Raw genomic sequence first — 13,469 nt, 5'->3', positions numbered from 1 at the left:
GGAATATAGGAGTGGCACCTGGCATGGCCAATCACATTTCAGAGCTGGGCAGTGCCCCCCCGGCCGCCCCGTTGGACAGGCCCCCTGTGCGCTGCAGCCCTGACGGTGTTTAACGCTGTCATTTTGCAGCACCCCTGCTCGGTTTACGGCAGAATGTCTTCGACGTCGCTGGCGGACCAGGTCCTAAGCCCCTCCCACAGCGACCCGGCGCAGGACGCCGGCGGTCACTGTCCCGCCGAGCCGCGGTCCGGCAAGTCCGGATCCGACCAAGGTACCGCCGCCTCTCACCGCGCGGGCAAACCAGGGGGAAAACCAGGGGGAAAACCAGCGGGAAAACCAGCGGGAAAACCAGCAGCCAGGCAGCGCTCAGAACGCTCAGACCGCTCAGACGCAGCCGGAATGTTTACAGAAAACAGCCTCTCAGTTGATTTCACAGCTTTGCCTCTCTCTGTGTGAGCTGATGATTGGCCTCTCCTGGCTCGGTTTCCTTTGGGTCCACACACCTGAATCATGTGCAGTCTGTTCCACTTCAACTGGCTCTGCTAGCGCTGAAACTGTTGCGTGAGCAGTTTGGAGAAAAATGTCTATGAGACCGAACATTTCTTTTTTTTTCATATGCACCATCATAGATTGAGCCCCTGTTAGGTGACCTCACTATGCCAAATTTTAAGTAGCTTTTTAACTGAAGACCCAGTTTGCATTTGCACTGGCCTGGGGAATGAAAACGGACTGGTAATGCAAGGGGTTGTACAGTTAAGTGATGGGGGAATCATGAGGTGGCCTGATATTGAGACACCCTAATCTTTTTCTTAAGTGCCGTGGGATCTTTATTGACCAGTGTGAGTCAGGAAATCAGTTTATCATCTCGGATACCTTTTATAGCACAGTGTCCCCATCTCTGTGCTGGGGCAATGCATTCTTATCTGATCCAGAGGAAAGACTGCCCTCTGGTGGACACCCCAACATCTCTACCAATAGCAACTTAGTTTTCCCAAGAGGTCTCCTAACTAAGTACTAACCAAGTCCAACCCTGCTTAGCTTCAGCAGTTAGCCATGAGAAGGGTACAGGGCTGCTTAGCTTCAGCAGTTAGCCGTGAGAAGGGTACAGGGTGGTGTAGCTGCTTAGCTTCAGCAGTTAGCCATGAGATTGGTACAGGGTGGTATGGCTGCTTAGCTTCAGCAGTTAGCCATGAGATGGGTACAGGGTGGTATGGCTGCTTAGCTTCAGCAGTTAGCCATGAGAAGGGTACAGGGCTGCTTAGCTTCAGCAGTTAGCCATGAGAAGGGTACAGGGTGGTATCGCTGCTTAGCTTCAGCAGCTGAAGCTGATGAGGTTGTTGGCTGTTTGTGGCCCGTTGTGTTTCAGGCTCAGACACGTTCGTGGAGGTGGGGATGCCCAGGAGCCCGTCACACTCGGCCAGCAGCGGCGAGCTGAAGAAGATGCTGCCTTCCTGTCAGACCACCGGCGGGAGCCGCCATTCCGTGGAGCTCCGACAGGGACCCCACAACCCCCACCTGCAGTACGTACACACACCCTACTGCACCTAAACCCACACCTGCAGTACGTACACACACCCTACTGCACCTAAACCCCCACCTGCAGTACGTACACACACCCTACTGCACCTAAACCCCCACCTGCAGTACGTACACACACCCTACTGCACCTAAACCCCCACCTGCAGTACTAACACACCCTACTGCACCTAAACCCCCACCTGCAGTACATACACACCCCTACTGCACCTAAACCCCCACCTGCAGTACATACACACGCCCTACTGCACCTAAACCCCCACTGCAGTACATACACACCCCTACTGCACCTAAACCCCCACCTGCAGTACATACACACCCTACTGCACCTAAACCCCCACCTGCAGTACATACACACCCCTACTGCACCTAAACCCCCATCTGCAGTACATACACACCCTACTGCACCTAAACCCCCATCTGCAGTACATACACACCCTACTGCACCTAAACCCCCATCTGCAGTACATACACACGCCCTACTGTACCTAAACCCCCACCTGCAGTACATACACACACCTACTGCACCTAAACCCCCATCTGCAGTACATACACACCCTACTGCACCTAAACCCCCACCTGCAGTACATACACACCCTACTGCACCTAAACCCCCATCTGCAGTACATACACACCCTACTGCACCTAAACCCCCATCTGCAGTACTACACACCTACTGCACTAAACCCCCATGCAGTACATACACACCCCTACTGCACCTAAACCCCCATCTGCAGTAATCACACCCTACTGCACCTAAACCCCCATCTGCAGTACATACACACGCCCTACTGTACCTAAACCCCCACCTGCAGTACATACACACGCCCTACTGTACCTAAACCCCCATCTGCAGTACATACACACCCTACTGCACCTAAACCCCCATCTGCAGTACATACACATGCCCTACTGCACCTAAACCCCCATCTGCAGTACATACACACCCTACTGCACCTAAACCCCCATCTGCAGTACATACACACCCTACTGCACCTTATCCCCCACCTGCAGTACGTACACACACCCTACTGCACCTAAACCCCCACCTGCAGTACGTACACACCCTACTGCACCTAAACCCCCACCTGCAGTACTTAGACATGCCCTACATTTTTATTTTTTATACAGTCCACTTATGCAGCTGGATATTGGGTTAGGTGAAAGCACTTTGCTCAAGTGTGCAGCCGCTGTGCCCCACCTGGGGCTTGAACCTGCAACCTCTGAGCCAGGTTCCCTGACTGTTGCGCCTGCCTGGCAGTCGTCACGGTAACGGCGCGGTCTCCTCCCACAGCTCCGACCGGCTGCTCTCAGACGCGGAGGCGAGCCGCGCGGAGAGCCCGATGGCGGATAAGCGGGCGCCAGGCAGCGAGAGGGCGGCGGAGAGAGCGGCGCAGCAGAGCTCAGACAGACTCCGCCTCGCACCACAGGCCTCCTTCATCAGCATGGAGGTCTGGGGCTATTATTATTACTGTTATTACTATTATTATTATTATTATTATTATTATTATTATTATTATTATTACTAGTACTATTATGATTATTACTAGTACTACTACTACTGTTACTATTATTATTACTATTATTATTTTTAATCTTGTTATTATCATTATTGATATTACTATTATTATTATCATCATGATTATAATAATTATTATCACTATTATTATTAGTTGTAGTATCAGTTATTATCATTACATTATTAGTGGTGGTAGTAGTAGTAGTAATAATAGTAGTCTGGTATAGTCTTGCTGTGATGTTTGAATAATAACCTCTCTTTGTTGTTCTGTTTTCAGGCGTTCGATTATGAACACAAAAAGCTATTAGCAACCAAAGGTGAGTGGTTGTGGCTGAGATTTTACTGTCCTTTTAGAGTGTAGTTTTAGTTTGGTGTCCCTGTGCTTCTGTATCAGATCTGAAGTTGCAAAAGGCAACTTTTAGTTGATGTGTTGCAGATGCTGGAGAGTTAAAGATGATTGATTGGCTGTTCTGTATGAATGACCTCATTTCAAAAGGAAAATGATTGGCTGCGCCATGTGAATGAGCTCATTTATGGAAGACTCAGTTGATTGGTTGTCCTGTGTGGATAATGCTATTCACCGAAGACTCAGTTCATTGGCTGTCCTGAGTGAATAATGTTATTCACAGAAGACTCAATTGATTGGTTGTTCTGTGTGAATAACATCTCGTGGAAAGGCAGGTGATTGGTCAGTTGTGTTTGTCCTGTAGCCATGCTGAAGAAGCCCGTGGTGACGGAGGTGCGGACCCCCACCAACACCTGGAGCGGCCTGGGCTTCTCCAAGTCCATGCCTGCGGAGGCCATCAAGGAGCTGCGCCGAGCCAATCACGTGCCCTACAAGCCGACCATGAGCACCACCTACGAGGTACACACCCGCTAACCATGAGCACACCCGCTAACCATGAGCACCCGCCAACCATGACCACCACGTACTACACACCCGCCGACCATGAGCACCACCTACGAGGTACACACCTGCTAACCATGACCACACCCGCTAACCATGAGCACCACGTACGAGGTACACACCGGCCAACCATGAGCACACCCGCTAACCATGAGCACCCGCCAACCATGAGCACCACGTACAAGGTACACACCGGCCAACCATGAGCACCACATACGAGGTACACACCCACCAACCATGACCACACCCGCTAACCATGAGCACCACGTACTACACACCCACCAACCATGAGCACCACGTACTACACACCCGCTAACCATGAGCACCCGCCAACCATGAGCACCACGTACTACACACCCGCTAACCATGAGCACCACCTACGAGGTACAGACACACCCACCACTATGAGCACCACGTACTACACACCCACCAACCATGACCACACTCTCTAACCATGAGCACCACGTACGAGGTACAGACACACCCACCAACCATGACCACACCCACCAACCATGAGCACCACGTACTACACACCCGCCAACCATGAGCACCACGTACTACACACCCGCCAACCATGAGCACCCGCCAACCATGAGCACCACGTACAAGGTACACACCCGCCACAAGATGAAAGCAACACGCCTCACATCAGTGTCATCCATATTAAAGGCTACGCTATACACCTGTATATTATGGGATGCTAGCTGAGCCACCATAGCTAACACCTCACTTTTCCCTCTCTCTTTGAGTTTCTTCTTGCCTGTTTTGTGGGTACTGGGTATATGCAGTTTGAATCGATATTTTTATCCACTTACCAACAAAGTGTTAAAGTTTTGTTATGTGTTTTTCGGCCCAACTTTATGAGTTATTTCCTGCTGTCACCTGCGGGGTGTGGGGAGGGAGAAGCTGCAGTTTGTGAAGTCAGTTTAGCACTGTCACATTCTTCCGTGCCTTGAAGGGGCTTGTGGGTAGTTTTAATCATCTCTGTCCACCTTCCTTCCTGATTTTATTTTATGAGTGGTTTTTCTCGTCCCGCCCGCTCCCAGGACTCCCCCCTGCCCCTGTCAAACACCCTCGAGGGCGTGGCGGGGGCGGCGGGCAGCGACTCAGACAACTGGAGGGACAGGAATGGCGGGGACCTCAGGGGCCACTCCGAATTTGCGGCATCCGTCGGCAGCCCCAAGAGGAAGCAGACCAAATCAGGTGCGCGGGGCGGCCTGTCGCGCTTCTTCCCCCCTCAGGAGAGAGCCATAAAGATACTTTTTTTGTTTCTTTTTTTTTTTTTTTTGAAACAGAGCTCAGGAAAAGTTTCCTTAACCCTTTGGAAAGTTTTTTTTTTTTTTTTTAAGTTCTAAGTCAGTGTTCTAGAACTCCACTGCTTTTAGTCACCAGTAGTGATTGTTACATCAGCATTAGAATGTTCAGCTAAGAACATTCTAATCACATTTTTCTGATCTCACACCTTAAAGAGTAACTGCACTCACTGTTTCAGTTTGGCTCCGCCTGCTTCACAATTCTGAAAATCCATCCTGGGGTGGGTGGAGTAGATGTGTCCATCTTAATTTGCATAAAGTATTCTATATGCAAATAAATTTGTACAGCGTAGCTGTGTCTGGCTTATAAAATGGACCTGGATCAAACTGTCAAACTAGGCGTTGCAGATCAAATATAAATCAAGAGGCCTTCTTCTCACCTGAAATGTTTTCAGAATATTTTAGTGGGCAGTGTAGGTGGAGAAAGTTAATGAACAGGCCACCATGTTTCTTCGGTTTGAAAAATGTTGGGTCGAAACCAGTCCTGCCAATCAGGTGGCGGCAGTATTTTGTCGTACTAAAAATGATACGGACGAGTTTGTGGGCGGAAACTATTTTCTGACTGGATATCTTGATCGACATCTAGATGACGTAGTTGTACCGATGATACTTACCCTTTAGGGTAGTACCGCCAAAGAGGTATCACAAGGTTTCACTCTGAAATCACGATTGGGGCGGGGCCAGAGTGGAATGCATTTATGCCAAATGATATCATTTCAGAAATGTTGAAATAACGGCACAGATTAAAATGTTTAATTGTAAAGCAGGCACAGAAGTGCGTCCCAGCCGTTAGCACTCTCTGCTTGCTCATTGGTTCTCTCCCCCTGCAGTGGAGCTCTACCTGAGCAGCAGTAACTACATGGACTGCGTCTCCTCAGCCATGGGCTCCAACGGCTGCAGCCTGAGCTCCTCGGCCAAGGGTTCGGACCTGCCCGAGCTGTTCAGCAAACTGGGCCTGGGGAAGTACACCGACGTCTTCCAGCAGCAGGAGGTCTGGAGTCACCGCCGCCTTAACACCGCCTTATCACTGCCTGAGCACTCCACACACACTGCAAATCATTATTAGTCAGTGGTGAAATTCCTGCAGATTACTGAGCATTAAAAAAGTAACACCATTTTCACCAGTATTCAGGACAAAATCAATCCTCTATGATTGTGACGTTGTGGTTTGCTAAAATGCTTCATTGAAAATTTTCGCGGATGTGTGTGAACAGTGTTAAACTCTTCAGGCTTAATGTGTATTTGACTCGTATTTGGGCTTGGGTTATACAGCCCGGCGATGGATTGGCGATCAGTCCAGGATGTATTCTTGCCTCTCGCCCACTGCATGCTGTGATGGGCTCGGGTTTTTACTGAAGGCGTTAAACCTGGGGACGTCTTGTGTCCTTCAGATCGACCTGCAGACGTTCCTGACGCTGACGGACCCAGATCTGAAGGAGCTTGGCATCACCACGTTCGGTGCTCGGAGGAAGATGCTGCTGGCTATTTCAGGTGTGCACTGGAGAAACGCTGAATTTAGCCTTTTATCAGATGTGACATCCAGAGCAACTTTGCACAGCATACATATCTGTTAAAATGTTGTTTGTTTTTTCCACACCATCCCACATGAACACAAGTAATTCACACTCGAGGTTACAGCAACAGTACTCCACCGGGGAAATGACCTCTGCGGTCTCTCAGTTACAAGTCCAGTTTATTTGTCATATTTTCTAATATCTCACAGTCCGCACCGATCCAACCGCCGTTTCCTTAGCCAAAATGGTGGCCAGGCTCAGTATTTGTGACAAGCAATTACAGCTTCATGTTTGCACGGCTCGGTTCGACACAAACTTTCAACCAAAGTCCCCCGGCGAGAAGTTCCTCTTACTGTGCTTTTGCCATAACAGCGTAAAAATGAAAAGTAAAATTGCTGCAGTCATTAAGGATGTGGGATAATGCCTGAGGAAATGGCCTGCAGATACACTGTGTGGAGCTGAAGGCCAAGCTGAACTGAAGACGTCAGCGTACCGCAAGAATATGTAAACCCAAAACCAAAAGTGTTTTTCCAAAAAAGTTTCAGAATTCTTTATTCAACAGCTTGCATTATCATATAAATTGCAGTGTGTGGTCACCTTGCATTATCATATAAGGTGCAGTGTGTGCTAAGCTTACATTTTCATGTCAAATTTGTGTGCTGAAAAGTGACCATGCCCTCTTAGAGGTGCCAGGATATTTTATTTTCAAATTTCGGCGTCTCTTGCTTGAACGCAGTTCCAAATGATATCATTCTGCACCGAGGGACATATTTATATTTTGTACGTTTGTGGAGTAAACCCAAAACGGGGGAGGTGTGGGCTGCTCGACAGAGGACAGATAAGCCACGGCGTGTAGAGGAATGAGGCTAGCAGGCCTGTATCTGCTGAAACGGGGAAACTGTCCGTTTATTGTAATGCAGTGTTTGGCCTGACAGAGAATGTGTGAATCACGCGCCAGACAGACGGACAACAAATAAGCATCTAATGGAAAATCCAGAGCCTCTGAATCTGTTCATTGTCCAGCTGTTTGTGACACCACTCTGTCATTCAGTGTCATGGCTGGTGCAATAAATGGACTTTATTGTCGTTCCACAAAATACAGCACGCAGCATGTTTATGTATTGGAATATAATATGATTGCAAATGGGTTTTACATTGTGTAGCACATTTCAATGGCAGCTTTTGTGTGAATTACACATAGCGGAAGTGTTTGTGTGGGAGGGGGGCAGTTGTGGTGGGGGGGTCTGTGAGGTTGAAAGTGCGTGTTTCATTAGCAGTGCTCGTAAACCAAGTTAAAAAATCTCCTTTGTTCTCCATGGATACGCTGCCATTTCAGGAAAACGTTTGTAATGTTGTCACAGAACGGTCATAGGACAACTATTCAGAAAGTCTGAAGGGGTCATATTGCCCTTCACGAGTAGCACAGAACGCATGTAGTCCATTTCAAATGTTTTGGTCAGTGAAATCCCCCTGTAGTCTCTGTTTGCTGCGTGCGTTGCGTATCTTAAGTTAGACTCTGTTGATAATCGTTTCTTTCTGCTTTTTTTCCCCCCAGAATTAAATAAGAACCGGAGGAAACTCTTTGAGGCTCCGAACATCCGCTCCTCCTTCCTGGAGGGAGGGGCTAGCGGACGGCTGTCCCGCCAGTTCCACTCCGACATGGCCAGCGTCAGCGGCCGCTGGTAGGCCTCTTGGACCCCCCCCCACCACCCACCCACCCCCCCCACCTCCAGCTGTGACGGTCTGAGTCACGAGCGCCATGGTAACCCTGCTTGACACTCTTGAGTCCCATTCCTGGCCAACTAACCAAAGGTGACCAAAGGAATAAAGAAGCCAAATAGACGAGGAGGAAGACGAGGGCTCGCTGGCCTGTGGTGGATCGGAGAGGCACCTGCAGGACGAGGGAATCCCAGGAGGGAACAGTCGCTGCTACTCCTGTAAAGCCATGCACCGAGCAGCCAGCGGGACTCTGCTGAAGCCATGTGCAGTCTTAGCTGTTTATATTAGGCCTGTGCACTTTAGGAACACTTGATTCCTTGCCCCTTGGAAGGGTTTTTTTTTTGGGGGGTGGGGGTGGATCTGCTGACCAATAGAGCTTGGATACCAAGTCAAATACAAGCACTGCGTGGTGTGTGTGTGTGTGTGTGTGGAGCAGCAGGTGCTGAACATCATTTGAAATCCCAGCGTTATCAGGAGTGGACAGACGTGGGGTAGAGATCTGACTCTCAGCAGGTATTGGTCTGTGTTGCCGTGCTGCAGAACAACCTGTTGCCTGTCTGACACGCATCTCTTTGGTTTGTGTCTGAATTTTCTGTGCTAACATCAATTTGAATGTCACTTTTTGTTTAAAACATTTAAAATTTTTATTTTACCTTTTTTTTATGAGAGGCTAGGTTGTGTTGGGCCCAGAATCAGTTCAACTGCATTGCACCTAAAATTGTATTTAAAATTTTTTTCCCCATTTTTTATCAAATTATTTTTTTATTTCATTACAAGTGATCACTGATTGTGATGGTGTGAGGAGCAAAAAAAAACTGTTACAATGTATAACATAAAGTTGAAAACACAAGGTGCTGCAGTTATAATTATTTTAGGGCCTTGGTGTTGTCAGTTTTTTTTTTTTCCTTCTGACGATGACGTATTGAGAATTAGAAACGGAACGAGGTGCGTCAGTGGGGGGCTTGTTGGGGGACTGATTGTCTGTGGGACCCTCACTGCCGTCCATAAGGCCCCTACGCCGTGTTATCCTTACCGCCTAGTCTCCAGGCAACCAGCCGCTGTGGCCGGAGTGTTGCTGCGAAACCCGCTAGCGCTGCGGGGCAGGCTGCGGCGGTGTTCTCTTCGGTAGTCACTGAGACAGGCTCAGCCGCTCCCGTGGCTATCCATCTGCTGCTCTCCTGTTTTCTGAAAACAGCCAGTCTGCGGAGCGCGTAGCTAAACCTGCCTTCTGTGTTAATGTGTGAAGTATGCCTTCCGCGTTAACACGGAGGAGATAAAGCCCTTCACATTGTTAGACTTGGTGGGCAGCCGCACACAGACATGGATGAAATGCGCTGAAACCACGCACGCATTCCTCATACTCCATTTTGTGTGTGTCTGGAATGCTAGTTTAAGTGCCTGTTATGCTTACGTGATCATTGGAGACTCCGGCTGAAGGGTAAACTATCAGGACCCAGGGTAAGCAGTGTTTATAAGACGGATGTGCCGGCCTATATCGCCATAGAAACATTTACAGGGACTTCTGTGACTCATCACTGAGTTCCTTGCATGTGCAGTGCGTATATCAGGTCATTTCCTGTCTTGTCTTCTAAAAGACAGGAAGTGGCGGCTGGCACAGCTCAAGCTCACAAGGAATGCAGACAAAGTCTGCAACATGTGCACACTAACAGAAACAAAAACCAGGTTTGTGTGTTAAGATACAGGTAAATAGTTTTTATTGTATTTATCGTTTATGTTATTCAATAGCTGGACTGGACAGTTCTGTCTACAATCTGAAAAACCGCAGAATTCCTGTTCGGTTTCATCTGTGATCGTCTGAATAGGGCCATTCCTGTCCAGAATCTGTGTTTCTTTCATGGCCCAAGGTTTCTGCTAATCTTTTGCCGAAATTCTGCAATCCACTGGGGATGGAATGACTATGGTGAGAGAACCAGGTATAATGGTGTACAGAAAGCATTATTCTTGTGTTTTTTTTTTAAATATATAAAATGTGCCTTTGCCAAAATAGTCTTCTAATCCATCAGTTGACAGTTTTATATTCTGAATGATCTTACAGGTTTCCCTGATTAGCTTTACGTTTTACCATTATTTTTTTCCAAAGATAATCAACTGTACAATGTTTTATAGGGATACAAAGGGAGACGTGAAGACTGTGCACTGCGTTCAGATGGCAGGATGTTTAAAATTCAGCCGACACCGAAGTATTGTTACTTTAACTATCGTTTGTAATGTGTGTAAACCTGTGTGGTGTAATCATCTCCACAAATACGAATGTTAAGTATTGTTTCTAGTGAGAGAAAATAGATACAGTTTTAATAGAACTGCACAAAAGAGTGACCTTAATCTGGTCCGTTTTGCTGTGGCTGTTGAGCTGAAGAGCACATTAATTGTTGGCCTCTTGCAGCCCAATTGTTCAAATGTACGTGTTGTGTTTCATTTCTGTTAGTGAAATAAATCTCCCTACTGTATAGGGACCAAATAATGGTAGGCCACTTTATCTAAAGTGACTTTATTGGGATGTGTTCCAGCTGTGATTCTGTTGTAGAATTCATTATGACCGACCCCTCCCCCCCCCCAAAGAGGAGGATTCTGGGAAAGGTTCATGTTTGTGTTTAGTTTTTTTTTCCGGACCTTGCCACAGTTAAGCAGCACTGAATGGCATTAGGAATGCCTCGTTTAGTGAAGGACCACTTTTTTTTTTTTTTTTGAGAAGGACACGGGGCACATATGGGGGACCCCCGGAAAGGTGGGCTTGTGGCTGTGGCAGGGGTGCTTCTGAAAGCAGATCTGCGCACAAGACGCCTGGGTCAGCCGCCCAAGCCTCACTTAGCCCAGGGGACTGCGGTCCTGCTCCTGGAGAGCCACAGGCTCCGCTGGCTTTTGTTGTTACCCTACACTTAATTAACCAATCAGAGCAGCCGATTACACAGTTACCTCACTTCACCGGGTTACATGGGTCTGAATCCGATGCTGATTTTAGGGTGAAAACAGAAAGCCAGTGGAGCATGCGGCTGCCCTGGACCAGGGTTATTGACCCCAAATCAGTCAGTGACCAATGAGGGCAGACTGCCTGAGGATGACACTCGGATGAAGCCGTATTCTGTGGTGTCTGTGCGCTCTAAAACGATGAGCTTTTTTTGTGTTAACGAAAGTTTGTAAACTCATTGAATATTTAGCTCCAGGTTTGGTGCCTTATTATAAAATAATAAACCAGTAGGAAGTTCTCTCTCTCTGTCTGTTTTTTAGGTGTTCTTATAGCCAGAGCAACTTACAGAACCCACACATCTTCACAACATATGTTTTAGCCCAGGGTTTCTTTTTCAATTAAATGTAGTTTTTTGTAAAGTCGTCTCTGTGTACATGTTCTCACGTGGCCAGGTCTAGAAACCACAGTGAGAGGGCTGCTTATTGAGGGATGTCACGTTGGAATACCAAAAATGAACTACATATCCCATGCCAAATGGAGGTCGTGTTCCTTCTCCAGGTGGGTCTGCTTTCTGACCACAATTTTCCATTAAAAGATGGCCTGTAACCGTAAATTTATAATATATACATTCTGTACTCTAGAGCACCTGTTTGTTGCAACACCGCATATACCCCCATCCATACACACATAAAACGTGTTCACTTCTGTGTAACCTGCAGCACATGCAACCACAAATAACTTATTTCACCACTGATCCCCTCTGACTAATAAAACGTCAATGTTAATAATCTCTCTGTTTTAGGACCTGTGTACAGTAGCTCGATGACAGACACAATAGCCTGGTTACCGTAGACAGATGAGGGCTACAAAGCTTTAATGATGCTTTAGTGTGACTTAGATACAGGGTTGTGTTTTTTTTTACTAATTCATTAGCTCAGTGATTGGCATATGACCTACAGCAGCATGACACCGATACATCAGTGACCTGAGAATTTGCAATGAAAGCATCACATTAGAGACCGACATGCAGGTTTCCACAGTTCTGCACTGATGATATTCTGGGGAAACAAATTAGTGCTGAAATGAAGGAGCTTCAGAACATTTATGTAATTTGATTTAACTAAAATAAAATGGTGTGATATCCCTTCAGACCGTGTATATCACAGCAGACTTGAGAGGGAAAGGCTTCAGGGACGATAACAGCTGAACAAAATCAGCAAATAAATTGACATGGAAACCAATTTGAGATGAGCTTTTCATTTTTCAGTTTCTATAGAAACATTTCATTACATATCTTGTAATTATAGCACTTTCTGATTAGACTGGCAAATCTTTCATCGTTTATTTTTTAAATTAATCTAATGACTTGCTAAAATATTTAGTTTTGCTTGTATTGACAACTCTTTAACCTATGTTAATGTAGATGGCCTTGGTTGGCCCCGGGAAAAAAAATTCACATTACTGTGAATACTAGAGCCTCACTTGACCTGTGTAATATTGGTGCCAACATCCACATATCCACTAATCTGGGGCTGCCAAATCTCTCTAATCTCTGCAGCAATGCATTAGGATATAAAGTAATTACAGAAGAATGAAGAGCCTTGTTGCCATGCAGTATTTCATAGGTACTGACAGTGAGTACAGCATTCGTTGCCAAAGTGTGAATGGTGTTCTTTGGATGCAGTAGTGGGTAGTTTACATGGAAAGAGATTTTGTTCAAAGATATTTGAGGTGTTTAAGGGTCTCTGAAATGCTCCTAGAAGATGCAAGATATCTTATCCTCGGTTTGGTTTCGGTTGTGCCGACTTCTGCTGTTAAATTATCTAATTAACTCAATCACGACTTGATCTGAGATTTGTATAAGCACCAGCCACAGCTGCAGACTGCAAATGTATCCTAAAGATTTTTCTGTGCTCAAGTACAGGAGTGAAACAAGATAGTATTCTCACTCCAACCCTAACAAAGCACACCACATTCAACAGCTAGACATCTTGTTCAGCTGCTGATTAGTAGAGTCAGGTGTGCCAAATTAGGG

The 13,469-nt window shown here is 46.8% G+C and overlaps 1 protein-coding gene across 2 annotated transcripts in view; it reads left to right on the top strand.

Annotated features, from left to right (window-relative positions):
• Positions 1-11,732, top strand: part of LOC135244784 (protein bicaudal C homolog 1-like) — a 64,371-nt gene extending 52,639 nt beyond the window's left edge. For both annotated transcript variants that reach the window (XM_064317345.1, XM_064317347.1), the window contains 9 exons: positions 130-271; positions 1,367-1,520; positions 2,831-2,987; positions 3,333-3,372; positions 3,766-3,920; positions 5,009-5,165; positions 6,106-6,266; positions 6,667-6,766; positions 8,345-11,732. In XM_064317345.1, coding sequence (XP_064173415.1) covers positions 130-271; positions 1,367-1,520; positions 2,831-2,987; positions 3,333-3,372; positions 3,766-3,920; positions 5,009-5,165; positions 6,106-6,266; positions 6,667-6,766; positions 8,345-8,475 — 1,197 coding nt within the window. In that variant the 3' untranslated portion in view covers positions 8,476-11,732. The remainder of the gene's footprint in view (positions 1-129; positions 272-1,366; positions 1,521-2,830; positions 2,988-3,332; positions 3,373-3,765; positions 3,921-5,008; positions 5,166-6,105; positions 6,267-6,666; positions 6,767-8,344) is intronic.
• The last annotated feature ends 1,737 nt before the right edge of the window (positions 11,733-13,469 follow it).

The sequence above is a fragment of the Anguilla rostrata genome, chromosome 18 (genome assembly GCF_018555375.3).
Source record: "Anguilla rostrata isolate EN2019 chromosome 18, ASM1855537v3, whole genome shotgun sequence".
Taxonomy (NCBI): Eukaryota; Metazoa; Chordata; class Actinopteri; order Anguilliformes; family Anguillidae; genus Anguilla; species Anguilla rostrata.
The sequence above is the reverse complement of the archived record's forward strand: the minus strand, read 5'-3'. Positions and strand labels throughout refer to the sequence as shown.